The sequence below is a fragment of the Scyliorhinus torazame genome, chromosome 12 (assembly GCF_047496885.1).
Source record: "Scyliorhinus torazame isolate Kashiwa2021f chromosome 12, sScyTor2.1, whole genome shotgun sequence".
NCBI lineage: Eukaryota > Metazoa > Chordata > Chondrichthyes > Carcharhiniformes > Scyliorhinidae > Scyliorhinus > Scyliorhinus torazame.
Genome location: NC_092718.1, coordinates 78,133,162 through 78,161,020, shown reverse-complemented (window position 1 = coordinate 78,161,020; position 27,859 = coordinate 78,133,162). Strand labels below are relative to the sequence as shown.

The following is a 27,859-nucleotide window of genomic DNA, read 5'->3' as shown; positions in this document are numbered from 1 at the left end:
CAATTGGAGACTGGCTCCTGCACCACCTCTACTATTCTTCCTATCGTCATTGCACCATTGCTAGATTTCTCCTGCTAGATTTTCTTCAAACCCAGTGGTAATCTTCTCCCTTAGGATTTGAAAACAGTTTAAACAGTATTTTAAGCCCCTTTTCCTGTCCTCATTTGCCCCCATCTGCAACAACCTTTGCTTGCCTTCTCTTTTGGAAGGTGAAGGGTTTGGAGCATTCTGGGACGTTTGTGTGGAGGGGAGGTTTGCCAGTTTCAGCGAGATGGCTGACAAAGTTCAGCTACCCAACTCCAGCCTTTTTTGTTATTTTCAAGTTGGTGACTTCTCACGTACGGCTTTTCCTTCCTTTCCTTTGGCGCCACCATCTTCCTTGAAGAAGAAGATTCTGTCACTGGCTCAGCCTGGTGAGGGGTATATTTCAGACCTATGTGGTCATATTCTCTTGTCGGATTCCGATCCGCTAAGCGGTGTGCGGGCAAAATGGGAAAGTGAATTAGGCCTTATACTCACTAGTGAGGTTTGGAGTGAGGCCCTTCACAGGCCTCATGAGCTCGGTTGAGTCTAATTCAGTTTAAGGTGTTACACAGGATGCACATGACTAGGGCAAGGATGAGTTTTCCCCAAATGTTGAGGACAGGTGTGACCGCTCGCTGCTCTCTTGGTCCGGCTAACCACATACATATGTTCTGGTCCTTCCCCAAACTAGTAGGCTTCTGGGCCTCCTTCTTGAGCATCATGTCGCAGATACTCCATTTGGATTTAGACCCATGCCTGCTGGTGGCCATATTTGGGGTGTCGAATTTGCCGGTGATTCAGTCTGGGGTAGAGGTAGATGTTGTTACCTTTGCCTCGCTGAGGCAAATAATGCTTGGTTGGAGGTCTCCCTCTCAGCCCAGTGCCTCTGGCTGGTTGGGTGACTGAATGTCATTCCTACCTGGAGAAAGTCAAGTTCACCATGAGGGGATTGGCGGAGAGGGTCTACCTTAGACGGCAGCCATTTATTTCTTTTTTTTAAGGATTTAGTCACCATTAGCTGTTGGGGGTTTAGTTTAGATTTAGTATTTAAGTTATTTCTGTGTTAGGTTTTCTTTTTACTTGTGTTTATTTGCATTCTTTCATTCTCGTTTATGTTAATTATTATGTAAGAACTCTAATAAACAGACTTTAAAAAAAAGTCCTTCGGTGACTGTGAAAGTTTCAGGACATCCTGAGGGGGTAAAAGAGACAGGAGAAATATAACTTCAATAATAGAGGTTCCAATACCGAGACTGAGGGAAAAATGCCCATTATTATCGCAGACACTCACAACGAAGAGGCTGGGGAAGGTGAGAAATTTGCTTCATTTATTTTGTCACCTCTTTTGCTTTCCTGTCAGAGTCCTGGGTTCACTCTGAATGAAAGGAAGTGGAGGAGTCAAAGCGGTGGTTGTGAAGTAAGGAAGTCCTTCAAAGGTCGGGCTGTGTACTGCTCTTTGTGAAGTGGTACACTGCCCCCAACGCAAGGAACACCACAGTCTTTACCAGCACCAGAGTGTAGAGAGGCAGAGGCTCTAACTCCCGGGGAATATCTGAAACAGAAAAGCGGACACTTGACAGATAAAAAATAACAAATACCTAGGAGTGAGTTACAGATGAGAATCTAATCGAGGGGTTTGGGGTGGTTTATATATAGAATAACAGAGACCCGGGAGTGAGTTACTGACTGGAATCTAATCGAGGGATTCAAGGTGGTTTATATATAGAATAACAGGTACGCGGAGTGAATTACAGACTGGAAGCTAATTGAGGGGTTCGGGATGGTTTATATATCGAATAACAGATACGCGGAGTGAGTTACAGACTGGAAGCTAATCGAGGGGTTCGGGATGGTGTATATTTAGAATAACAGAGACCCTGAAGTGAGTTACAGACCAGAATCTAATCGAGGGGTTCAGGGTGGTTTACATGTAGAACAACAGATGCACGGAGTGAGTTACAGACTGCAATCTAATTGTGGGGTTCGGGGTGGTTTATATACAGAATGACAGATACGTGGAGTGAGTTACAGACTGGAATCTAATCGAGGGCTTTGGGGTGGTTTATATAGAGAATAACAGATATCCGGGAGTAATTTAGAGACTGAAATCTAACCAAGCGGTTTGGTAGTTTATATATACAATAATAGATACTCGGGAGTGAGTTACAGATTAAAATCAAATTGAGGGGCTTGGGGTGGTTTATATATAGAATAACAGCTACTCAAGAGTGAATTATAGACGAGAATTAAAATTAATTGACCATTAGAGGGAGTGGTTGAGGTGAATCGTGTTGATGTATTTCAGGGGGAAGCTGGACAAACACATGAGGAAGAGAGAAATAGGAGGATATGGTGCTGGGGGAGATGAAGATTGGGTGTGAGGAGGCTCATGTGGGGCAGTAACACCAGCCCAGAGTGATGTGCCAAATGGGCTGTTCCTGTCAATTCATTGTGAAATATTTTCATCCCTTACCATACACGTCTAGTCTGGTGCCATTCCCTCGGATGGAGATCCGGTGTCCATTCCGATGGGCGGAGACCATGCAGATATAGACATTAGAATCATTGGGTTGTAGATAGTGAATCTTCAGCGAAAGATTAAATCCACTTTCCTCATTGACCAGTGACACCCGACCCTTGAACTCTGAACTGGGGTTTTCTGGGTAGAAGATGGATGACTCCCTGTTCCTCTCGGTGATGTACCAGTATGGATAGATGGTGTTAAATTGTACCCCGTCATTGTGTAATTCGCAATACAATGTCACATTGTCCCCTCGCTGGACCCTCACACTGGGTGGCCACTGGATCACCTGGGAGGAACCCGGAACATTCTCTGTAGGAATGGAAAACAGTGTGTGGAGAACTGTCTGATAAACCAACGGAGGTCATTTTTGGTACTTGTGCTACTGATGTGCTGTAGGTCACTCCAAGAGTGAGATGTCAATAAATCAGGACACACCGAGCTTATCGCATCTCCTCAGTCCCACCATCTCGCTATCTCCTCAATCCCCATGTGCCGCACTCTTCACCTACCACTTTGTCCCCATATCTGTACTTAAATTTCCAGAAGGCATTTGGTAAGGTGCCACATGAAAGGTTATTGTAGAAAACAAAAACTCCTGGTATCGGGGCTAACAGATTGGCACGGATTGAAGATTGACTAGCTAACACGAAACAGAGATTAGACATAAATATTTATTTTACTGGTTATCAGGATGGGACTGGTGGTGTGTCACAGTGATCAGTGCCTAGGCCTCAACATTTTACAATTTGTATAAATGACTTGGATGGAGAGGCTGAAGGCATGGTTGTTAAATTTCTTGATGACACAAAGATAGGTAGGCCAGTAAGTTGCCAAGAGGACATAAGGAGGCTACAAGGGGACACAAAGAGGTTAAGTGTTGGTAAAGATCTGGAAATGGAGCATAATGTGGGAAAATGTGAAAGTGTCCACTGTCTTTTTTAAAATAAACTTAAGAGTACCCAATTCTTTTTTCCTCCCAAAAAGGTGCAATTTAGTGCAGCTAATCCACCTAGCCTGCACAGCTTTGGGTTGTGGGGGGTGAGACCCATGCAACCACGGGGACCCATGCAAACTCCACACAGACAGTGACCTGGAGCCACCGTGCCCCTCTTAAAGTGTCATTGTCAGTAAGAATAAAAAAGAAGCTTATTATCTAAATGGTGAGATTGCAGAGCTCTGAGGTGCAGAGGGACCTGGGTGTCCTAGTGCATGAATCACAAAAGGCTGGTGTACAGGTACAGCAAGTAATTAGGAAAGTTAATAGAATGTTATTGTTAATTGTGAGGGAATTGATTATAACGTAGGGAGGTTATGCTTCAGTTGTACAGGGCATTGGGAGACTACATTGGAGTATTTTGTACATTATCAGTCTCCTTATTTAAGGAATGATGTAATTGTGTTGGAAACAGTTCAGAGAAGGTTTATCAGACTAACACCAGGAATGGGTGGGTTGGCTGATGAGGAAAGGTTGGAGAGGTTTGGTTTGTATCCACTAGTGTTTAGGAAAGTGAGAGGCAACTTGATCGGAACCTTGACGACCCTGAGAGGTATTGACAGGGTGGATGTGCAGAGGATCCTTCCTCTTGTGGGAGAATCTAGAACTAGGCATTCACTGTTTAAAAATCATAGTCGCTCATTTAAAATGGAGGTTAGGTTATATTATTTCTTTCAGAGAGTCGTGCGTTTCTGGAACTCTCTTCTTCAAAAGGCAGTGGAAGCAGAATCTTTGACTATTTGTAAGGCAGAGCTGGATATTTTCTTGATTAACGAGGGGGGGTGAAAGGTCATTGGGGGGGGGTCGGCAGGAATTTGGGGTTGAGGTTACAATCTGATCTGCCAATGATCTGCCGTATCCCTCAATCACCCACCTACTCCCCGTATCCCTCAATCACCCACCTACTCCCCATATCCCTCAATCACCCACCTAATCTCCATCTCCCTCAATCACCCACCTACTCCCTGTATCCCTTAATCACCCACCTACCCCCCGTATCCCTCAATCACCCACTTAATCTCCATCTCCCTCAATCACCCACCTAATCTCCATCTCCCTCAATCACCCACCTAATCTCCGTCTCACTCAATCACCCACTTACTCCCCATATCCCTCAATCACCCACCTAATCTCCATCTCCCTCAATCACCCACCTAATCTCCATCTCCCTCAATCACCCACCTACTCCCCATATCCCTCAATCACCCACCTACTCGCCGTATCCCTCAATCACCCACCTAATCTCCATCTCCCTCAATCACCCACCTTATCTCCATCTCCCTCAATCACCCACCTACTCCCCGTAACCCTCAATCACCCACCTACCCCCATATCCCTCAATCACCCTCTTACTCCCCATATCCCTCAATCACCCACCTATCCCCCGTATCCCTGAATCACCCACCTACTCCCCATATCCCTCAATCACTCACCTACTCCCCATATCCCTCAATCACCCACCTACTCCACGTATCCCTGAATCACCCACCTACTCCCCATATCCCTCAATCACCCACCAAATCTCCATCTCCCTCAATCACCCACCTACTCCCTGTATCCCTCAATCACCCACCTACTCCCTGTATCCCTCAATCACCCACCTACACCCCGTATCCCTCAATCACCCACTTAATCTCCATCTCCCTCAATCACCCACCTAATCTCCATCTCCCTCAATCACCCACCTACTCCCCGTATCCCTCAATCACCCACCTACTCCCCGTATCCCTCAATCACCCACCTACTCCCCGCATCCCTCAATCACCCACCTAATCTCCATCTCCCTCAATCACCCACCTACTCCCCGTATCCCTCAATCACCCACCTACCCCCCGTATCCTTGAATCACCCACCTACTCCCCGTATCCCTCAATCACCCACATACTCCCCATATCCCTCAATCACCCACCTACTCCCCGTATCCCTCAATCACCCACCTACTCCCCGTACCCCTGAATCGCCCACCTACTCCCCGTATCCCTCAATCACCCACCTAATCTCCATCTCCCTCAATCACTCACCTACTCCCCGTATCCGTCAATCACCCACCTACTCCCCGTATCCCTCAATCACTCACCTACTCCCCATATCCCTCAATCACCCACCTACTCCCCGTATCCCTCAATTACCCACTTACTCCACATATCCCTCAATCACCCACCTAATCTCCATCTCCCTCAATCACCCACCTACTCACCGTATCCCTCAATCACCCACCTAATCTCCATCTCCCTCAATCACCCACCTAATCTCCATCTCCCTCAATCACCCACCTAATCTCCGTCTCCCTCAATCACCCACCTACTCCCCATATCCCTCAATCACCCACCTAATCTCCATCTCCCTCAATCACTCACCTACTCCCCGTATCCCTCAATCACCCACCTAATCTCCGTCTCCCTTAATCACCCACCTACTCCCCATATCCCTCAATCACCCACCTAATCTCCGTCTCCCTCAAACACCCACCTACTCCCCATATCCCTCAATCACCCACCTACTCCCTGTATCCCTTAATCACCCACCTACCCCCCGTATCCCTCAATCACCCACTTAATCTCCATCTCCCTCAATCACCCACCTAATCTCCATCTCCCTCAATCACCCACCTAATCTCCGTCTCACTCAATCACCCACTTACTCCCCATATCCCTCAATCACCCACCTAATCTCCATCTCCCTCAATCACCCACCTAATCTCCATCTCCCTCAATCACCCACCTACTCCCCGTATCCCTCAATCACCCACCTACTCGCCGTATCCCTCAATCACCCACCTAATCTCCATCTCCCTCAATCACCCACCTTATCTCCATCTCCCTCAATCACCCACCTACTCCCCGTAACCCTCAATCACCCACCTACCCCATATCCCTCAATCACCCTCTTACTCCCCATATCCCTCAATCACCCACCTATCCCCCGTATCCCTGAATCACCCACCTACTCCCCATATCCCTCAATCACTCACCTACTCCCCATATCCCTCAATCACCCACCTACTCCACGTATCCCTCAATCACCCACCTACTCCCCATATCCCTCAATCACCCACCTACTCCCCGTATCCCTCAATCACTCACCTACTCTCCATATCCCTCAATCACCCACCTTCTCCCCGTATCCCTCAATCCCACCTACCCACCTTCTCCCCACATCCCTCAAACACCACCTATCCACATTCCCTGCTATACAGCTGTTGTTGCTTGTCCTTGACTCCACCCTTCACCCCTGCCCCCTACTCTCCCAAACTTTGGATAAAGTCCCTCTCCATCTATCCTATCAAGCACTTTAAAACTTTTTGACAAAAAAGTCCTCAATATGCACGGTAGCATAATGGTTAGCACTGTTGCTTCACAGCACAGGGTCCCATGTTAGATTCCTGGCTTGGATCACTGTCTGTGCGGAGTCTCCCTGTGTCTGTGTGAGTTTCCTCCGGGTACTCCAGTTTCCTCCCACAAGTCCTGAAAGACGTGCTGTTCGGTAATTTGGACATTCTGAATACTCCCTCAGTGTACCCGAATAGGCACCAAAATGTGGCGACTAGGGGATTTCCATAGTAACTCCATTGCAGTGTTAATGTAAGCTTACTTGTGACACTAATCAAGATTATTATTATTATTATTCCAGCGGGATACAATTCTTGTCCCGGAAAAATTACATGGATTAACCGGGCAGTGAATCATTTCATATCTGGGATCGAGAGGCTTTGGCCAGACAAATATATTGAAGGATTTTGAACCATGAAATGTGGGAAAAGTCTAGAATTCGGGGCAACGGGGTGAGGGTCAATGTCCCAGGTTGGGAGGTTTGGACATTTTGGGACTGGTTGAGGGGAAATGTCTTCACTGGGAGGATGCTGAACTTTTGGAGGTTCCCAGAAAGCTGGGAATGTTGTGTCATTGAGTAAATTCCATACTGGGGGGGGGGGGGGGGGATCTATGGATTCTTGGGTGCTGAGGGAGAGAGCGGGAAAGTGGAGTTAAGATCAGCCACAATCATATTGAATGGGGTATCAGGGTCAAGGGGCTGAATGGCCTCCTCCGGCTCACATTTGGAATATTCCGACGCGACTCACACATAAAGACTCACACTCTTCACATTATCTGAGCCCAGAAACCCCGAATGCTGTCAGAGGTTTTTCTGTCGACTCCCTGGCTAGCCTCCTCTCTGATATAAGGAGTTTCCAATGTTAATGTTCAACGTGGGAGCTGGGAGACTTACCCACAAGGAGATTGGAGAAAAGCAGAACAAAGAGGAATTTGGCCATCGCCGCCGTTACACCCACCCGTCAGCCACGGGCCTAGGAACAAAGGAAGAAACATTTGGGGGTGAACGGATGTACGGCAAAGATCCCCGTCCCTTCCCAATGAAAAACAGATCGCCCGTCACGTTGCCGTTTGTGGGATCCTGCTGTGCACAAATTGGCTGCCGCAGTTACCTCGCTTCCAAAAGAAAGGCCTTCAATGGCTGTGAAACGCTTGGGGGACGTCTGAGGGGGAGGGAGGTTGGGTGATAGGCACCGGGGAAATGCAGAGAGGTTAGAGAGAGCGGCCATTGGGCCCAAGCTACCTGTGTCAACCTTTCGAAAGGGCTAGCCAATGAGACATCAAAGGGAGGGCCTTCAATTCTGGTTCCGTCTGGCTGTATCTTTGAACATTCCAGTGGCCACACAGGCACCCAGCGACTGAACTGAGAGCCTCAAAGCGCCAGCCCAGATCTCTGAACTGCGCTCTGTAACTCTCTGTTCAAATAACCTTCCCTGAACCCGCCTCATATTTTCCACGGGTCGGACACTGTTCCATTTCAGGGCTGTTGATTTCCCATGAAAGTCACCGGGGTGTGGTGAACCACCTATTGCTACTATATATATATTTACCGTTATTCGTTATTCGTCCTACTGTTTTCCACCACTGTATATATGTTCATTGTTGTTCTTATTCACTGTTAACTACTGTTGTTGTGTTGATGCTTCTGTTGGCTCCGCCTGTGGCTCCACCCCTCGGGGGAGGTATATAAGTGGCAGACCTGTGGCCAGCTCTCAGTGCGGGAGCAGCAGCAGGCTGGCATACTTCTTAGCTTATTAAAACTACTGTTCTCTTCTACAACTCGACTCGTGTGAATTGATGGTCCATCACGGGACATCATTCCTCCATGGCCTCTCTCACTGTGTGCCAGCTTCCCTTGATGAGAGGGAGTGTGTGAGAGAGTGTGCGTGTGAGAGAGTATGTGTGTGAGTGTGTGTGTGAGAGAGTGTGTGTAAGAGAGTGTGTGAGAGTGTATATAGAGTGTGTGAGAGAGTGTGTGTGTGAGAGTGAGAGAGGGAGTATGAGAAAGTGTGAGAGTGAGTATGAAAGAGAGTGTGTGTGAGAGAGTGTGTGTGTGAGAGAGAGTGTGTGTGTGAGTGTGTAAGTGTGTACGTAAGAGAGTGTGTGAGTGTGTCAGAGTGAGAGAGAGTGTGTGGTGTCACAATATGTGAATATTGTAAAGCACATAAAGGGTTAATGTAATGTTACTACTCTAATCACTAGCTGGTGCTATAGAGTAACTATATAAATATCACATGCCACCTTGACTTCTGGGATTTAGATGGAGATAGCTGGGGAGAGTGGGAGAGAGCAAGATAGAGTAGTTGTGGATAGTTGAACTAATAGTATAGTTAATAGTGTAGATGTGTAATGTAATCTTTACTTAACTAATTCCTCACTAATATGTTTGAATCTAATTCAGCGTAGTGTAATAAATTAGCTTTGTTTATTAAACACAGCTTGCTGTTCTTTGTTAAAACTACAACCTTCACCATCCTGAAAGAACAAAAACAGAGAACACAACAGTACTAGGTTTGATTGCTAAAGGTTTTTAGTTAGGTTTAGTTAGATTAGCAAGATTCATCGAGAGAAGAAAATCTTCAAAAAAAAAACCATCACCCTCTACAAGCCAGTCACATCTAGAAGCACAGAGTGAAACAAAAAGAGATGGAAGGTCTGCAGACTCCCGAACACTTCAAAACCGCTGGTAAACTAGGTATAAATTGGAAAAGTTTTAGGCAACAGTTTCAGTAATATCTCTGTTACAGCTGTAGAGTCAGCCAGTGACCAGCGGAAAATTGCACTGTTTCTCACCGTGGCTGGACCACAAGCCATAGAACTGTTTAATTTATTTCGCTTTAAAAATAGTGACAACAAGAAAAACGTTACTGCAGTAATGGAAAGGTTTGATCTGCTTGTCAGGCTCGAATTAATGAAACATGAAAGATTTTTAAAAAAAATTAGAGTACCCAATTATTTTTTTTCCAAATTAAGGGGCAATTTAGAGTGGCCAATCCACCTCCCCTGCACATCTTTGTGTTGTGAGGTCAAACCCACGCAGACACAGGGAGAATGTGCAAACTCCACAAAACATATGAAAGATATACGTTTAAAAAACGGGTACAAAAAGAATGCGAATAGGCAGATTCTTTGGTCACGAGTCTCCGTTTAAGAGTGCAGACTTGCAACTTTTCTATGCTGCCCTCCTCCGTGACCAAATCATGTTTGGCATTAAAAAGGGAAAACTTTGTGAGCGCTTACTTCGGCAGCACAATTTATCGTTAGAAGATGCAATAATTTTATGTTGAGCGGTTGGGGGCAGCACGGTGGCACAGTGGTTAGCACTGCTGCCTCATGGCGCCGAGGTCCCAGGTTTGATCCCGAGCCTGGGTCCCTGTCCGTGTGAAGGGGAAGTGGCACGGCCGTGGTTGCGGGCGGTGTGGGGGAGGCCCCCCAGGGGGGTTGGGGTTGGTTGACGACGTTGGGGGTGGGGATCCCAGGAGGGGAAGCGGCACAGCCGTGATTGCGGGCGGTGTGGGGAGGCCGCCCGGGGGTTGGGGGGGTGTCTTCCCACACATACGCTGCCGGGTTGGTGGTTGGCGAAGGAGCGGTGGGGGAGACAAAGGATGCGGGCGGCCACGGCCCGCCATAGCAGTGTGGATCCAAAGGCCCAGACGGCATGACGGCGGACACGTGGCTGTCCACCCAACCCATTCGCTGTCACATCTCAGGAGTCCCAGCCGTCCTTACGTGTGCCAGAATCCCCATGTCCCACCAGCTGGCGGCACCCGCCTGCGGGTAGGTCCAGGGTGGCACACACGGCAGCACCCGGTGAGGGAAGTGCCACTGGACGATGGCCCTGGCAGGGGGGACAGCCGGCAGGTCTCAGGACACCGATGGGATGGGGGTGGGACTCGTGCTGGCAATCGGGTCCAGCCATGTAGCCCATGGCACCTGGTTCTGGAGGGGGGGGGTATGCCAATGATGAAACTTTGTCTACACCTACCCCCTGCAGATCGTATACTGTTTAGCCATCTTCCAGCATTGTTGGCCGCCGTGGCGGGGGCTGCTGCCCTGCATGAGACCCAGTGGGAGCTGGAGCAGGGGCGTGACAGGGAGGTGGCGGAGCCTGCTGTAGTGGAGCAGGCCGCAGTGGGGCACGTGCAAGCTGCCCAGGTGGCAGGGCGACAGGCCTGAGAGGCCCACGAGAAGCACCATGACGTGGTGAGCCAGAGCACAAGGATACTGAGGAGGAGGGTGTGCCACGGCCACAGAGGCGTCCGATGAGGCCTCGTGTTTACCGGCGCCGCATGTCCTTCGAGGACTTTCCGGACAGGGCGTGCAGGAGGAGACTTCGGATGAGCCGGGAGACTGTCGCCCACAGCTGGCACCTTATGGCACGCCTGGCACCACGTGGGACTGGGTGTGGACATGCCCTCCCGGTGGCCGTCAAGGTGACGATTGCCCTCAACGTCCTCGCGACAGGGTCGTTCCAGTCGCCAAGTGGGGACATGTCTGGCATCTCTCAGCTATCGGTGCACAGGTGCATCCGGGCCGTCACTGATGCCCTGTACGACATCGTGGACTGATACGTACAGTTCCTTGTGGACTGCGCCCACCAGGATGCCCACGCAGCGGGGTTCGCCGCTGTTGCTCGGATACCCATGGTGCAGGGGGCAACCGATGGAGTGCACATCGCCATGCGGCCCACCTTGGAGGAAAGGGCCATCTGCATGAACAGGAAGGGTATGTACTCAATGAACGTGCAGGTGGTCTGTGATCACAGGATGACGATCATGCATGTCTGCGCCAGGTACCCTGGCAGTGTGCATGACTTTTATATTGGCCCAATTGTTCATCCCTGGCATGTTCAGGCCCCCCCCCACCCCCCAACCGGGCTGCGGGGCTGGTTGCTGGGCGACAGGGGCTATCCGTTGCGGTCGTGCCTGATGACGCCTATACGGAGGCCACACACCGCCGCGGAGCACCGCAACAATGATGCCCATAGTGCGACCAGAGGTGTGGCTGCCGTGAGTACGTCGTTCATCTTTTTGTGACACTGCTCGCCAGTCCTGTGTGTCACCGCGATGGCACTGACGGCCCGCCAACCTCCCTCCACAGACGCCGGGCCAATTTGGTTGGGACCCTCTGGTTGGGTCCGGGGTACAGGCGCCCCATCCTCTCTTTGAGGGCGTCCAGGAGCGTGTCGTGGTCCGTGAACCGGGGCACTGCTCGGCATGGCGCCATCTTGCTTCGTTGGCGGTCTGTGCGCTCACGTCGCCTTATGTGCACCGCGGCGCCGCATCGATTGCGTGGTGCTGCGTCTCGGACGCTCCTCTGCGGCTGCGCCCTCACGCTTCCCGCCACGCCTGTACTAGCCCCCGTGTGGACCAGAGAATGGGGCCTCAAGGAGCAGTGCTCCAAAAGCTAGTGTTTGAAACAACCTGTTGGACTTTAACCTGGTGTTGTAAGACTTCTTACTGTGCTCACCCCAATCCAACGCCGCATCTCCACATCATGGCTACCAATCGACACCGCAAACTGCCGGCTCAAAGTGGAGAGGATCTCCAGGACGATCGCGCATATAGACACTGACATTAAGTTTCTACAAACATGCAAGAAAGCAGACAAGATCCCGAAAGGGCTACAGATCACAAACCCACTCAAGTCGACCTACAACACAGACTATGCTGAGAGACTCTGCCGTCGCATCTCTCTCACACTCCTCAACCACATCGTACGCCATCTCGACAGCAGACAACGCAACCTGGAAACCAAGATAGAGGCCATATTCTCAACTTGCGCTCAGGACGCAGCAGACCAGCTGCGGGACACCGCCAAACAGATGAGACAACGATACTATGCCACCTATATGCACACCAAGAACAGGAAGTTTGAGAAACTCGGCATCACTACCAGCAGCAACCAAGCCTCCCCGGTACCTCAGTAGAAAACAATACAGGGAAATCTATTGTCAACTTGTCAGACTACACCCTTCAACAGACAAAATCGAAGTCCTCAGCAGAGGGCTCAATTTCTGCACCACCACCAAAATGGACCCCATCTGTCTCGCGGCAGACACGGAGGAATTCATCAGGCGAATGAGGCTCCAGAAGTTCTTCCACAGACCACAAGAGGCTGACAGTGAGCCCAATTATTCAACTAATGAACTGAAACAGCAGACCGAGAGATCTGCGGTGCGGCAACTGAAGAGGAAAGAGTCGAATTGGACCCCTCCGGAAGGCCGCTGCCTTAGACTCGACATGTATGCTCAAGCCGTCAGGAGTCGCGTCAATGCCAGATTGATCAGTCGCATTCACAAGACAGCTCCGAACGTCACTCAAGCACAACGCAATGCCATCCGCGCTTTCAAGACCAACCACAACATTGTCATTAAACCAGCAGCCAAAGGGGGGGCCACTGTCGTACTGAACAGAACGGACTACTGCAAAGAAGCGTACCGACAACTCAACAACCAGGAACACTACAGACAGTTACCCGCAGATCCGACCAAGGAACACATCCGCCAACTCAACAGACTGATCAAGACCTTGGATCCAGACCTTCAGAGCACCCTATGTGCTCTCATCCCACGTACTCCCCACGTTGGAGATCTCTACTGCCTCCTGAAAATACACAAGGCTAACACACCAGGCCGTCCTATCGTATCAGGCAATGGGACCCTGTGTGAGAACCTCTCTGGCTACATCGAGGGCATCTTGAAACCCATTGTACAACGAACACCCAGCTTCTGTCGCGACACGACGGACTTCCTACAGAAACTCAGCACCCATGGACCAGTTGAACCAGGAACATTCATCGTCACAATGGACGTCTCGGCACTCTACACCAGCATCCCCCATGACGATGGCATTGCTGCAACAGCCTCAGTACTCAACACCGACAACTGCCAATCTTCAGACGCAATTCTGCAACTCATCCGCTTCATTCTGGATCACAACGTCTTCACCTTCGACAACAAGTTCTTCATCCAGACGCACGGAACAGCCATGGGGACCAAATTTGCACCTCAATATGCCAACATCTTCATGCACAAGTTTAAACAAGACCTCCTCACCGCACAGGACCTTCAACCGACGTTATACACCAGATACATTGATGATATTTTTTTCCTTTGGACCCACGGTGAAGAATCACTGAAACGACTACACAATGACATCAATAAGTTCCATCAGACTCACGATGGACTACTCTCCAAAATCAGTTGCATTCTTGGACACATTCGTCTCCATCAAGGACGGTCACCTCAGCACTTCGCTTTACCGCAAGCCCACGGATAACCTCATGTGCTCCACTTCTCCAGCTTCCACCCTAAACACATTAAAGAAGCCATCCCCTATGGACAAGCGCTCTGTATACACAGGATCTGCTCAGACGACGAGGAGCGTAACAGACATCTACAGACGCTGAAAGATGCCCACGTACGAATGGGATATGGCGCTCGACTCATCGATCGACAGTTCCAATGCGCCACGGCAAACAACCGCACCGACCTCCTCAGAAGACAAACACGGGACACAACCGACAGAGAACCCTTCGTCGTCCAGTACTTCCCCGGAGCGGAGAAACTACGACATCTTCTTCGCAGTCTTCAACATGTCATCGATGAAGATGAACATCTTGCCAAGGTCATCCCCACACCCTCACTACTTGCCTTCAAACAACCGCGCAACCTCAAACAAACCATTGTTTGCCGCAAACTACCCAGCCTTCAGAACAGCGACCATGACACCACACAACCCTGCCATGGCAATCTCTGCAAGACGTGCCAGATCATCGACATGGGTACCACCATTACACATGAGAACACCACCCACCAGGTACGCGATACATACTTGTGCGACTCGGCCAACGTTGTCTGCCTCATACGCTGCAGGAAAGGATGCCCCAAAGCATGGTACATTGGCGAGACCATGCAGACGCTGCAACAACGGGGCAGGTTTAGCACAGGGCTAAATAGCTGGCTTTTAAAGCAGACCAAAGCAGACCAGCAGCATGGTTCAATTCCCGTACCAGCCTCCCCGAACAGGCGCCGGAATGTGGTGACTAGCAGCTTTTCACAGTGTGGTAGTCGGTATTAGGGGTATTACGGTACCCTGAATAATGCTATAAGACCATTGGTGTGGGAGGTACCTGAGACTGCTATTTTCATTGGTGAAGCCTGCCTGCGGGTTCCGCCCAGTAAGGCGGAGTATAAGAGCCCGTGTCTCCCCAGCAGCTGCCTTCTGTACCTGCGCTGCTGGGGGAAACACCTAGTGCAATAAAGCCTTCAATTGTCTCCAATCTCGACTCAGGAGTTATTGATCGAGCATCACACAGTAACTTCATTTGAAGCCTACTTGTGACAATAGGCGATTTTCATTTCATTTTTCATTTCCTTTCATTTCACAACGGATGAACGGACATCGCGCGACAATCGCCAGCCAGGAATGTTCCCATCCAGTCGGGGAACACTTCCGCAGTCAAGGGCATTCAGCCTTTGATCTCCGGGTAAGTGTTCTCCAAGGCGGCGACGCGCAACAACGCAGAATCGCCGCGCAGAAACGTTGAAACAAACCTATTGGACTTTAACCTGGTGTTGTAAGACTTCTTACTGTGCTCACCCCAGTCCAACGCCGGCATCTCCACATCACAGTAAATGAGGGATTAGACCATTGATCAGGATCTCTTTAAGAATAAGGCTTCATGATTAAAGCTTTTTCTGAACTTCTGCTTTCAGAAATTCCGAACCATCTATGGATTTTATAATATTTTCTTATGTTTTTGTTTCACTCTTTTATTGTGTTTTGATAGATTATTGGATGTAAGTTTTGATTAGGTGGGGCCCCCATGTTGGCCTGACCCGCAATCGGGTCCTACCGATCCTGCGGGCGGGCTATTCCTGTGTGGGCCTTCTTTCCTCCGCGCCGGGCCCCTGTAGAACTCCGCCATATTTCCTGGGGGCCGGCGCGGAGAAGAGAATACCCGTGCATGCGCGGAAATACGCCAGCCGGCTGGAGCAGCGGGGACAACTCTGGCGGCAACCTAATCCCCTGGAAAGGTGAGAATTCCTCACCTTGGGGGGGGGGGGGGGCACTGACGCCGCAGTCGTTGGCCCCGGTTTTCCTGCCGGTGTGGGGACATAGCCCCATTTTCAGAGAATCCCACCCCACATGTGTGTGAGAGTGTGTGTGAGAGAGTGTGAGTGTGAGAGAGAGTGTTGGAGACAGTGTGTGTATGAGAGTGCATGTGTGTGAGTGAGGGTGAGAGAGTGTGTGAGAAAGTCAGGGTGTGTGTGTGAGAGAGAGAGAGTGTATTCGATTTAATTACTGTATTGCGCTCATGCGAGAACCTGATTGTGTGAGAGGCCAAAATAGAGAACCATGCCGGGTGCCAATCTGTTTGCAATCTAACTGGCTTGCCCCCATTGGCGAATTCAGACTCCCGCCGTAGCCTGGTGAGAAACCAGGAATAACCACTTAAGGCCAATCTCCATACAGTTAACGGGAGCTACCCCTATCTAATGACCCCCTTGATCTAACCGCCTCCCTAGCAAGTGGTTACACGGGTGCCGGACACCGGAGGAGTTAGTGGTAGCAGCTTCGACAGAGACTCAAGGCAGCGGCCCATGTGCAAGGCCCCGCACCCTGAGGACCCAGCCGCCCATCAGTCCAGGGAGGGACCCAGAGGGGGAGGACGGCGACAGCTAAGGTGTACAGGCATCGCTAGTCTTTCGAACCGATGATGGACAGCGTGTGCCGCAGGAGGCTCTGCCTCAACAAGGGGATGGTGCAGCACCTGTGCCATATCCTCACCACGTGGAGGAGGATACCTTCACCTGGTGTCCGTCAAGGTCACTGCAGCCCTGAACGTCTACGTCTCAGGATCATTCCCGGGCTCGAGCGGGGACTTGTACGGCATCTCACAAGCTACTGCCCAAAAAAGTACATCCATGAAGTCAGTAATGCCCAGTTTTCCCGGGCAGCGAACTGTGTAAACTTTGACATGGGACCGGGCCCAACAAAATGCCTGGGCAGCAGGATTCTCCACCATCGCTGGGATGCCCCAGGTCTAGGGGCTAATAGATGGACGGTTGGCTCTTGGGGGATAAGGGGTACCCGCTGAGGACCTGGCTAATGACACCAGTACGGAGGCCAGTGACTGATGCGGAGACTCGATATGGCGAAACCCATGTGGCCAACCGGGCTATGATTGAGCGGTGCAACGGACTCCTCAAGATGCGGTTCTGATGGCTTGACCGCTCTAGTGGTGCCCTGCAGTACACCCCCCAGAGGGTCACCTGCTTTGTGGTGGTCTGCTGTGTCCTTCTCTAGAGGCATACAGGAACTCCATGTCTCGGGTGCTGGGCCCGCAGTGCGGAAGAAAGTGCCAGAGGCGTCATATTGATCAAGGTCAACTTTTGAATATTCTATAAACATGTGTCCCCAACTACCCCAACCCCCCAATGGTGTCGCCCCACCCTCCTTACACCTTTCCCCCATCCCCCCCACCAATACACCCTCCCCCCAGTGCCCTCTCAGTGATCCTTGACCGGCTTAGCAATCCGTGCTCTTCCGCTGTGCCTAGGTGTGTCCCAGGATGCACATCCGAGGTGGATGCAGTCTGCTGCTTACCGCGTCCCATGGCCTTTGATACCTCTGGCGGGCGTCCTTTGGGGACACTGGAGTTGGAGGGCCGCGGGCCACTTGATGGCATCACCTGCAGTGTCGTGCCGCCCTGTTCTGCATACTGACTCCGAGACTCCCATTGTCAGGAGGGTGGGTCTCGAAGCAGCTGGTGGGCACTGTCACCACTCGGTAGGGCCCTGGGATTCACCTCGGGGTGAAGGGGCAACTGGATCGAGCCCCAGCTGCCTCTGTGTCGTCTGGCTCTGCCAGTCCTGGTGACTCCCCAGTGTCTGCAGCACAGTGTTGATGCCCTCGGCGATGCTCCTCAGTGACTGGGACACACGCTGATGTGCTTCAGCAATGCCCACCTGCGACTGGGACAAGTTCTGCAGTGCCTCATCAAGGACCCACCTGGTACTGGGTCATGTCCCCCAGTGACTGGGACATGCTGTCGAGGAGATCAGCCATGGGCGTCACCAACTGAGCTATGCCTTGGACACCTCCACACATGCTCCCGATATCGTGCACCAGGCTCTCCACTGCAGTCGCCACCTGAGCAGTGTTGGCCTTGGTGCCATGTATTGCCAGCTTCATCTCCCGTTCCCCTAGCCTCTGGAGTGTCGCCGACATCCCCCACTGAATCTCTCGGCCGCAATCTAGTGTCTGCATCAGTTCCGGGTAAACCTGGTCCAGAGGCTCAGTCTCTGAGTGGGACCCAGCTGGGTCCTGGGATGCAGCAGACCTCCAACTGCTGTCTCACTTGGGGGTTACTGCCTCCACCTGTGTCCCAGAACCTGACCACTACTATCGCCCACCGGGGTCTGTATCTCTGCGTTGGTGGAGGGTGGGGATGACAGCTCGGAGCTCCCCTGTGAGGTGTTTACATGGGAGGCATGGGAGAGAGTCCACCCCGGATGGGCCGGCACCATCGGATGAGGATCCTGCGAGAGCATGGGCATGTGGTCAGTGGGGAGTGATGGGTCAGTCTGTATGGCGTTAACAACTCATGTGTGACAGGTCACCTGGGTGGGGGCCGGTGGATTATCACCTCTGCGCCATTCGCCAACCTCTACGTCGGTGACAGATCCGGCCTCAGACAACCCTGCGCCCTCCAGGGCCTGTTCCTCATAGTGGGTGAGGACTGTGATGTCCGGCATCCCACCGCCCGTCTGGGCCCTCTCCCATCTGTTCTGGGCTAACTTCTCTTGCGGGGAGACAGAGGGGGCTTCGTAAGGCGCACGTGTTGTTCATCGTGGGTGTGTTGGGGGTGTGTTTGGATGGGGGAGGGTGAGATTGGCCGAATGCGGGGAGTTTGGGGGGGGTGGGGAGATGGAAGTATGGGGTGAATGTGGAGAAGGGGAGTGGGGAGCATGTGGGGGTGGGGTGGAATGGTCAGCACTACTGGACATGGAACAGTGCTGGGTGGAGGCGGTGCTAGGTGTATTCCGGGGGCGGGGTGGGGGAGATTGGGGATCCGGTGCCAACCGTTGATCTTCTTGTGGCACTGGGCCCTGGTCCTCCTGGTCACACTCCCCGAGCTGACTGCTGCTGCCACTTCCCAGGCAGCACTGGCTGCCCGGTGGCTGACCCTCCGAGACCCTCAGCGGAACCGGGAATTCAGTCTGGTCTTTACCGCATCCAACAATCTGCCAGGTTGGCAACCCTGGAACCTGGGGCCGGTCTCCTTGGTGGTATGGCTGTGAGCTGAGTAAGGTTGGCTGTGCAGGGCAGCACGGTAGCACAGTGGTTAGCACAGTTGCTTCACAGCTCCAGGATCCCAGGTTCGATTCCGGCTTGGGTCACTGTCTGTGCGGAGTCTGCACGTTCTCCCTGCATGTGCGTGGGTTTCCTCCGGGTGCTCCGGTTTCCTCCCACGGTCCAATGATGTGCGGGTTAGGTGGATTGGCCATGCTAAATTGCCCTTAGTGTCCAAAATTGCCCTTAGTGTTGGGTGGGGTTACTGGGTTATGGGGTTAGGGTAGGGGTGTGGGCTTGGGTAGGGTGCTCTTTCCAAGAGCCAGTGCAGACTTGATGGGCCGAATGGCCTCCTTCTGCACTGTAAATTCTATGATTAAAGGTTTAAATGCTGCCATCCCTTGTTAGCAGGGGGCTGGCGAGCACGGTCTGGGCAAATCATCTGGCGGGACCATTATTTGTGGATTGAAACCCGTGGGGCCTCATTAAGCTGACCAATAATGTTTCATAGCGGTGACTACCTCACCGGGCCGAGGGTTTGGAAGCTCGCAGCAATTTCTGCTCACTACCACATTCAGAAACCTTTTGGTCAAATCGTGCCCTACGACTGAGAGAGGGGGAGGGACACTTCCTCTGGAACAGTGTGTGTGAATAAATAATGCTCCCAGTTTAAAACCTCAGCAATGTTGCTGCGAGTGACTTTATTAAAAAAGCCTGATTGGACATAAACGGGGTTATGGGAATGACATCGCAGGTCTATGGAAATGAACCCACCAGTTTATGGACAGAGGGTCAGAAGGATTTGAGTGTTGAGTCTGTCATTGACATTCTGTGGGATTAAACTTCCTCCCCTAATGAGATCTTTATCACTCCAGCCACAGGATCCAACCTCTCTTATTTTTATTACTTTCACATCCGCTTTCCAAATAAACCTTTGATCATCTGTTTTGAAATCCCTAAATCTGACATATTTTTATCCAAGGCCGTTCAGCCCCTTGGGCCTGCTATCCCCATTCAATAACAATCGTGGCCGATCTCCTATCTCAGACCCCCACTTTCCCGCCTTCTCCCTCGGTGCCCCCAACAATCCATCGAAGGAGCCTCAACTCCTTCACTGGGTAAGGAATTCCATAGATTCACAACCCTTTGGATGAAGAAGTTCCCCCTAAACTCAGTTCTAAATCTACTTCCCCTTATTTTGAGGCTATGCCCCCTAGTTCTGCTTTCACCCGCCAGTGGAAACTACCTGCCCGCATCTATCCTATCTATTCCCTTCATAATTTTATATGTTTCGATAAGACCCCCCCCCGCATCCTTCTAAATTCCGACGAGTACAGTCCCAGTCTACTAAATCATTCATCGTAATCCAACCCCTTCAGCTCTGGGATTAACCGAGTGAATCTCCTCTGCACACCCTCCAGCACCAGTACGTCCTTTCTCAGGTAAGGAGACCAAAACTGAGCACAATACTCCAGGTGTGGCCTCACTAACACCTTATACAGTTGCAGCATAACCTCCCTAGTCTTAAACTCCATCCCTCTAGCAATGAAGGACAAAACTCCATTTGCCTTCTTAATCACCTGTTGCACCTGTAAACCAACTTTTTGCGACTCATGCACTAGCACACCCAGGTCTCTTTGCACAGCAGCATGTTTTAATATTTTATAATTTAAATAATAATCCCTTTTGCTGTTATTCCTACCAAAATGGATAACCTCACATTTGTCAACATTGTATTCCATCTGCCAGACCCTAGCCCATTCACTTAACCTATCCAAATCCCTCTGCAGACTTCCAGTATCCTCTGCACTTTTTGTTTTACCACTTATCTTAGTGTCGTCTGCAAACTTGGACACATTGCACTTGGTCCCCAACTCCAAATCATCTATGTAAATTGTGAAAAATTGTGGGCCCAACACGGATCCCTGAGGGACACCACTAGCTACTGATTGCCAACCAGAGAAACACCCATTAATCCCCACTCTTTGCTTTCTATTAATTAACCAATCCTCTATCCATGCTACTACTTTACCCTTAATGCCATGCACCTTTGTCTTATGCAGCAACCTTTTGTGTGGCACCTTGTCAAAGGCTTTCTGGAAATCCAGATATACCACATCCATTGGCTCCCTATTATCTAGCGCACTGGTAATGTCCTCAAAGAATTCCACTAAATTAGTTAGGCACGACCTGCCCTTTATGAACCCATGCTGCATGTGCCCAATGGAACAATTTCCATTCAGATGCCTCGCTATTTCTTCCTTGGTGATAGATTCCAGCATCTTCCCTACTACCAAAGTTAAGCTAACTGGCCTATAATTACCCGTTTTCCGCCTACCTCCTCTTTTAAACAGTGGTGTCACGTTTGCTAATTTCCAATCCGCCGGGACCACCCCAGAGTCTAGTGAATTTTGGTAAATTATCACTAGTGTATTTGCAATTTCCCTAGCCATCTCTTTTAGCACTCTGGGATGCATTCCATCAGGGCCAGGAGACTTGTCTACCTTTAGCCCCATTAGCTTGCCCATCACTACCTCCTTAGTGATAACAATCATCTCAAGGTCCTCACCTGTCATAGCCTCATTTCCATCAGTCACTGGCATGTTATTTGTGTCTTCCACTGTGAAGACCAACCCAAAAAACCTGTTCAGTTCCTCAGCCATTTCCTCATCTCCCATTATTAAATCTCCCTTCTCACCCTCTAAAGGACCAATATTTACCTTAGCCACTCTTTTTTGTTTTATATATATGTAGAAACTTTTACTATCTGTTTTTATATTCTGAGCAAGTTTACTGTCATAATCTATCTTACTCTTCTTTATAGCTTTTTTAGTAGCTTTCTGTTGCCCCCTAAAGATTTCCCAGTCCTCTAGTCTCCCACTAATATTTGCCACTTTGTATGCTTTTTCCTTCAATTTGATACTCTCCCTTATTTCCTTAGATATCCACAGTCGATTTTCCCTCTTTCTACTATCCTTCCTTTTTGTTGGTATAAACCTTTGCTGAGCACTGTGAAAAATCGATTGGAAGGTTCTCCACTGTTCCTCAACTGTTTCACCATAAAGTCTTTGCTTCCAGTCTACCTTAGCTAGCTCTTCTCTCATCCTACTGTAATCTCCTTTGTTTAAGCACAAAACACTCATATTTGATTTTACCTTCTCACCCTCCATCTGTATTTCAAATTCCACTATATTGTGATCGCTCCTTCTGAGAGGATTCCTAACTATGAGATCATTAATCAATCCTGTCTCAATATACAGGGCCAGATCTAGGACCGCTTGTTCCCTCGTAGGTTCCATTACATTCTGTTCTGGGAAACTATTGTGGATACATTCTGTAAACTCCTCCTCAAGGCTGCCTTGACCGACCTGGTTAAACCAATCAACATGTAGATTAAAATCCCCCATGATAACTGCTGTACCATTTCTACATGCATCAGTTATTTCTTTGTTTATTGTCTGCCCCACCATAATGTTACTATTTGGTGCCCTATAGACTACTCCTATCAGTGACCTTTTCGCCTTACTATTCCTGATTTCCACCCAAATGGATTCAACCTTATCCTCCATAGCACCGATGTCATCCCTTACTATTGCCCGGATGTCATCCTTAAATAACAGAGCTACACCCTTACCATCCACTCTGTCCTTCCGAATAGTTTGATACCCTTGGATATTTAACTCCCAGTCATGACCATCCTTTAGCCATGTTTAAGTGATGTCCACTAAATCAGAGTCATTCACGATGATTTACGCCATCAACTCATTTACATTATTCTGAATACTACAAGCATTCAGGTAAAGTACACTTATGTTGGCTTTTATACCTCTGTTTTGAATCTTAACACCTTGATCAGTAACCTCTTCTAAGTTATTTTTCCTCTTAACCTTTCTCCTAATTTTCCTTGTCATTGAACCCATATCTTCATGTAACAACCTGCCGCGTCGCTTTCCATTTATGTTTTTACTTCCCGTTTTATTCCTTTTAGTATTACTGGGATTATTCACTGAGCTCCCCTCAGTCACTGCACCTTGTACTGTCGCCCTTTTTGATTTTTGACTATGGCTTCTCTGCCTTACACTTTCCCCCTTACTGCCTTTTGTTTTTGTCCCTGTTTTACCACCTTCTGACTTCCTGGTATTAACCTAGTGAATCTCCTCTGCACACCTTCCAGTTTCTCAGGTAAGGAGACCAAAACTGAACACAATACTCCAGGTGTGGCCTCACTAACTAACACCTGATACAGTTGGAGCATAACCTCCCTAGTCTTGAACTCCATCCCTCTAGCAATGAAGGACAAAACTCCATTCGCCTTCTTAATCACCTGTTGCATCTGTAAACCAACTTTTTGTGACTCATGCACTAGGACACCCAGGTCCCTCTGGACGGCAGCATGTTTTAATATTTTATCATTTAAATAATAATCCATTTTCCTGCCAAAATGGATAACCTCACATTTGTCAACATTGTATTCCATTCATTCAACGTTTTCACTGTAGATTCATTCAGGTCTCTGTAGGTTCAGAAATACATCAATTCACAGCCTTTCTGGAGAGAGAGAGAGAGATAGGACCCTTAATTACTGACTCTGTGCAAACCAACTCCCTCATGATTTTGAACATCTTGATTCAATCTCCACCTTAATCTTCTCTGCTCCAAGGAGAACGATCCCATCTTCTCCCAGCCTCAGCGGGAAAAGGCTGAAGCATCTATTTCTGGAAGGGATCGATACATCATTTGCGCGTCACTTCATCCATTGGACACTGCCAATTTGTGGGGTGGGGGGGGGCGCTCTTGTGACCTGGTGCAAGTTGAAGGGGCCACACAGACATCAGAGATCAAGGAATCAAAAAAGTTCAGCGATGGTTCGATAATCACGCAGATGGATGGCAGCGTTGGTAAACATTGACTCGGGACAAGACCGGAAAGACTGTTGTTTCGCGGCGCCCATCCACTGCCTCAGGACAGCCCAAAACATCTTTTCTCTGCACTCCCCGCTCCCCCACCGGCCAATGAGGGGGCTTTTATTTTAAAGCGCAACCGCTGCACTTCTGGAGGAATGGTGGCTGTTGACTGGCGCAGAGCAAGATCCCACAGGCAGCACCGAGAGACTGTTTTGTCACAGCATCTACGTAAACCCGTTCGTATCATGAGCAGGAGGAGGCTATTCAGCCCCTCGAGCCTGTTCTGCCATTCGACACGACCATGGCCGATCTGGCTCTGGCCTCAACGCCACATTCTTGTCTACCCTCAACCCCTCTCCAATTGACCCCACCTCATCAATCCAAAATCTGTCTAACCCGGCCTTGAATATATTCGTTGACCCACAACCTCCACTGCTCTCTGATGGATGAGGAATGCGGGAGAGACAGCTTCATGGACTTACGACTCTTTGAGCGAGTAAATTGCTCCTCATCTCCGTCTTCAGCGGGAGCCTCTTTATTTTTAAACTTGGTCCCTCGGTTTCTAGACACTCCCACGAGGGTCCTCTCAGCGTCCCCCCTGTCAAGGCCCTTAGATATCTTCTACGGTTCAATAAGATCACCTCTCGTTCTTCTAAACTCCTGTGGGCACTGGTCCCTGGTGTTTCTCTGTCCATTGCTGCCGCCACTCTGGTTAACCTTCTCTCAACCTCTCCTGATGCATACACCATTTCTGAAAGAATGAGGGAACAAGTGTACACAGACCTTGCAGTTAATTGTTAACCACTTCTAGGCAGTCGGTGTTGCACCCCACCGATGTGTGGAAAGCATTTCAAACACACTTTGCACTCCAGCGGTGAGGGACCGTGTGAGGAGAATGCAGGACAACGTCCGTGTGAGTGACAAGCTCGATTGGTGGTGATTGGCCCTGATCCCTCCTCACCATTCACTTCTCCAGAATGACTTGTTATGGGCCAGGGTTTAGAGAACCCCAAAGTGTATCATGGAGTTCACCTGACCCACAACTTTTAATAGACTGTGGTGTGGGGAGCACACTGGCCTACTCTGCAGGTGTGATGCAACAGAGATCTACCATACTTTTAAATTAAAACAATGTTTATTTATGAAACTAGTTAACACTTTATAAACCCACAGTAAAGATTTTAACAACTATCAACACCAATAAATCCTCCACAAAATACAATGCTCTGTACAGCACAGAAGCGGCCAACTCTCAACAGAAAGATGTGGGCCTGAATGCAAACCTCGAGCTGAAGGTCCAGTTTGTTGAGAAATAGGGGGTGGTATTCTCCGACCCCCCGCCGGGTCGGAGAATCGGCGGGGGCTGGCGTGAATCCCGCCCCGTCGGTTGCCGAATTCTCCGGCACCGGATATTCGGCGGGGGCGGGAATCGCGCCGCGCCGGTTGGCAGGCACCCCCCCCCCGGCGATTCTCCAGCCCGGATGGGCCGAAGTCCCGCCGCTAAAATGCCTGTCCCGCCGGCGTAGATTAAACCACCTACCTTACCGGCGGGCGGGCTCCGGGGTCCTGGGGGGGGAGGGGGGGGGGGCGCGGGGCGATCTGGCCCCGGGGGGTGCCCCCACGGTGGCCTGGCTCGCGATCATGGCCCACCGATCCGTGGGCGGGCCTGTGCCGTGGGGGCACTCTTTTCCTTCCGCCTTCGCCACGGTCTCCCCCATGGCGGAGGCGGAAGAGACTCCCTCCACTGCGCATGCACCGGGTTGGCGTGAGCGGCCGCTGACGCTCCCGCGCATGCGCCGCCTGGCAATGTCATTTCCGCGCCAGCTGACGGGGCACCAAAGGCCTTTCCCGCCAGCTGGGTGGGCGGAAATCAGCCCGGCGTGGGCCTAGCCCCTCAAGGTTAGGGCTCGGCCGCTCAAGATGCGGAGGATTCCGCACCTTTGGGGCGGCGCGATGCTGGACTGATTCCCGCCGTTTTTGGCGCCGGTCGGCGGACATCATGCCGATTACGGAGAATTTCGCCCAAATTTCACCTTTTTAAAAAGAATTATTGGTTAATTCGCAGTCCAGAGTGCCATGTCAACATCAACACAAACATTCTGCATTTACACAGCACCTCAAACTGAGTAAACCCTCCCAAGGTGCTTGGCAAGAGCGTTAATCAGACAGAAATCTGAGCCCAAGACACAACAGGAGATATTCGGGACAGGCGACCAAAATCTTGGGCACAGAGTTCGTTTTTAAGAAGCGTCTTGAAGGAGAGAGCGAGAGACAAAGGGAGAAAGACCGAGAGAGACAGAGAGAGAGAGAGAGACAGGGAGAGCGAGAAAGGCAGGGAGAGAGACAGAAGGACAGAGAGAGCGAGAAACAGAGAGAGAGAGACAGAGACAGTGAGAGTAAGACGGAGAGAGGGAAAGACAGAGAGAGCGAGAGACAGAAGAGAAAGACAGAGCGAGAGAGTCAGAGAGAGAAAGACAGAGAGAGAGAGCGAGACAGAGGGAGAGAAAGACAGAGAGCGAGAGACAGAGAGAGAGAGAAAGACAGAGCGAGGGAGGCAGAAAGACAGAGAGATACAGGCAGAGAGCGAAAGCGTCAGAGACAGAGAGAGAGAGAGAGGGAGATGGATAGAGAGAGACAGCGAGGGATAGACAGAGACGTAGAGGTTCAGGGAGGGAGTTCCAGGGCTGGGGGTCCGAGGCAGCAATGGTGCAGCGGTGGGAATCGGGGGCAATGTAAACTCTGGTGATTATTCAGACTCACTCTGCCACCAAACTGAGAAATCAGTACGAGAGGAAATCCAGGACCTCCTACACATCCCCAGAGTCCTCAGCAGCAAACATCAAGGGCATTCCTAAACTCCGGGTCTCTCCCGAGTCTCTCGTCTCAAACAGGGGGTCGCTCCAAAGAGCACCGAGCGTGAGGGAGCTGCTAATCTCACAACCAAGATCTTCCAACTGTGCCAGTTCATGTGTCAAAACAGGAAATGTGTGTCATGACATGCAGGCACACACACACACAGAATGATATACAGACAAGCAGCTAATGGACACAGAGAGCAGGACATGACCAATAAGCAGGCAGGACACTCAGCGGTGGGGATCTGACTATAAAAGACACGAGGCACTCACACTCCGCCTCTTTCCACTGATGAACATCTGGGGCGTGATTCTCCGCAATCGGCGCGATGTCCGCCGACCAGCGCCAAAAACGGCGCGAATCAGTCCAGCATCGCGCCGCCCCAAAGGTGCGGAACTCTCCGCATCTTGAGGGGCTGAGCCCTCACCTTGAGGGGCTAGGCCCGCGCCGGACTGATTTCCGCCCCGCCAGATGGCGGGAAAGGCCTTTGGTGCCCCGCCAGCTGGCGCGAAACTGACTTTGCCGAGCGGCGCATGCGCGGGAGCGTCAGTGGACGCTCACGGCAGCCCCGCGCATGCGCAGTGGAGGGGGTGTCTTCCGCCTCTGCCATGGTGGATACATTGGCGAAGGCGGAAGGAAAAGAGTGCACCCATGGCACAGGCCCGCCCGCCGATCGGTGGGCCCCGATCGCGGGCCAGGCCACCGTGGGGGCACCCCCCGGGGCCAGATCGCCCCGCGCCCCCCCCAGGACCTAGGAGCCTGCCCGCGCCGCCTTGTCGCGCCGGTAAGAGAGGTGGTTTGATTCTCGCCGGCGGGACAGGCATTCCAGCAGCGGGACTTGGGCCCATTGGGGCCGGAGAATCGCCAGGGAGGCCAGCCAACTGGCGCGGCGCGATTCCCGCCCGCACCGAATATCTGGTGACGGA

At 50.8% G+C, this 27,859-nt stretch overlaps 1 gene segment (V, D, J or C); it reads right to left on the bottom strand.

Moving 5' to 3' along the window:
- Positions 1 to 1,330: 1,330 nt before the first annotated feature.
- LOC140387196 (immunoglobulin kappa variable 2-29-like) lies at positions 1,331 to 27,019 on the bottom strand. The segment is given in 4 exon segments: positions 1,331 to 1,576; positions 2,498 to 2,857; positions 7,767 to 7,845; positions 26,838 to 27,019. Coding segments are annotated over 3 exon segments (528 nt in total).
- Between the last annotated feature and the right edge of the window lie 840 nt (positions 27,020 to 27,859).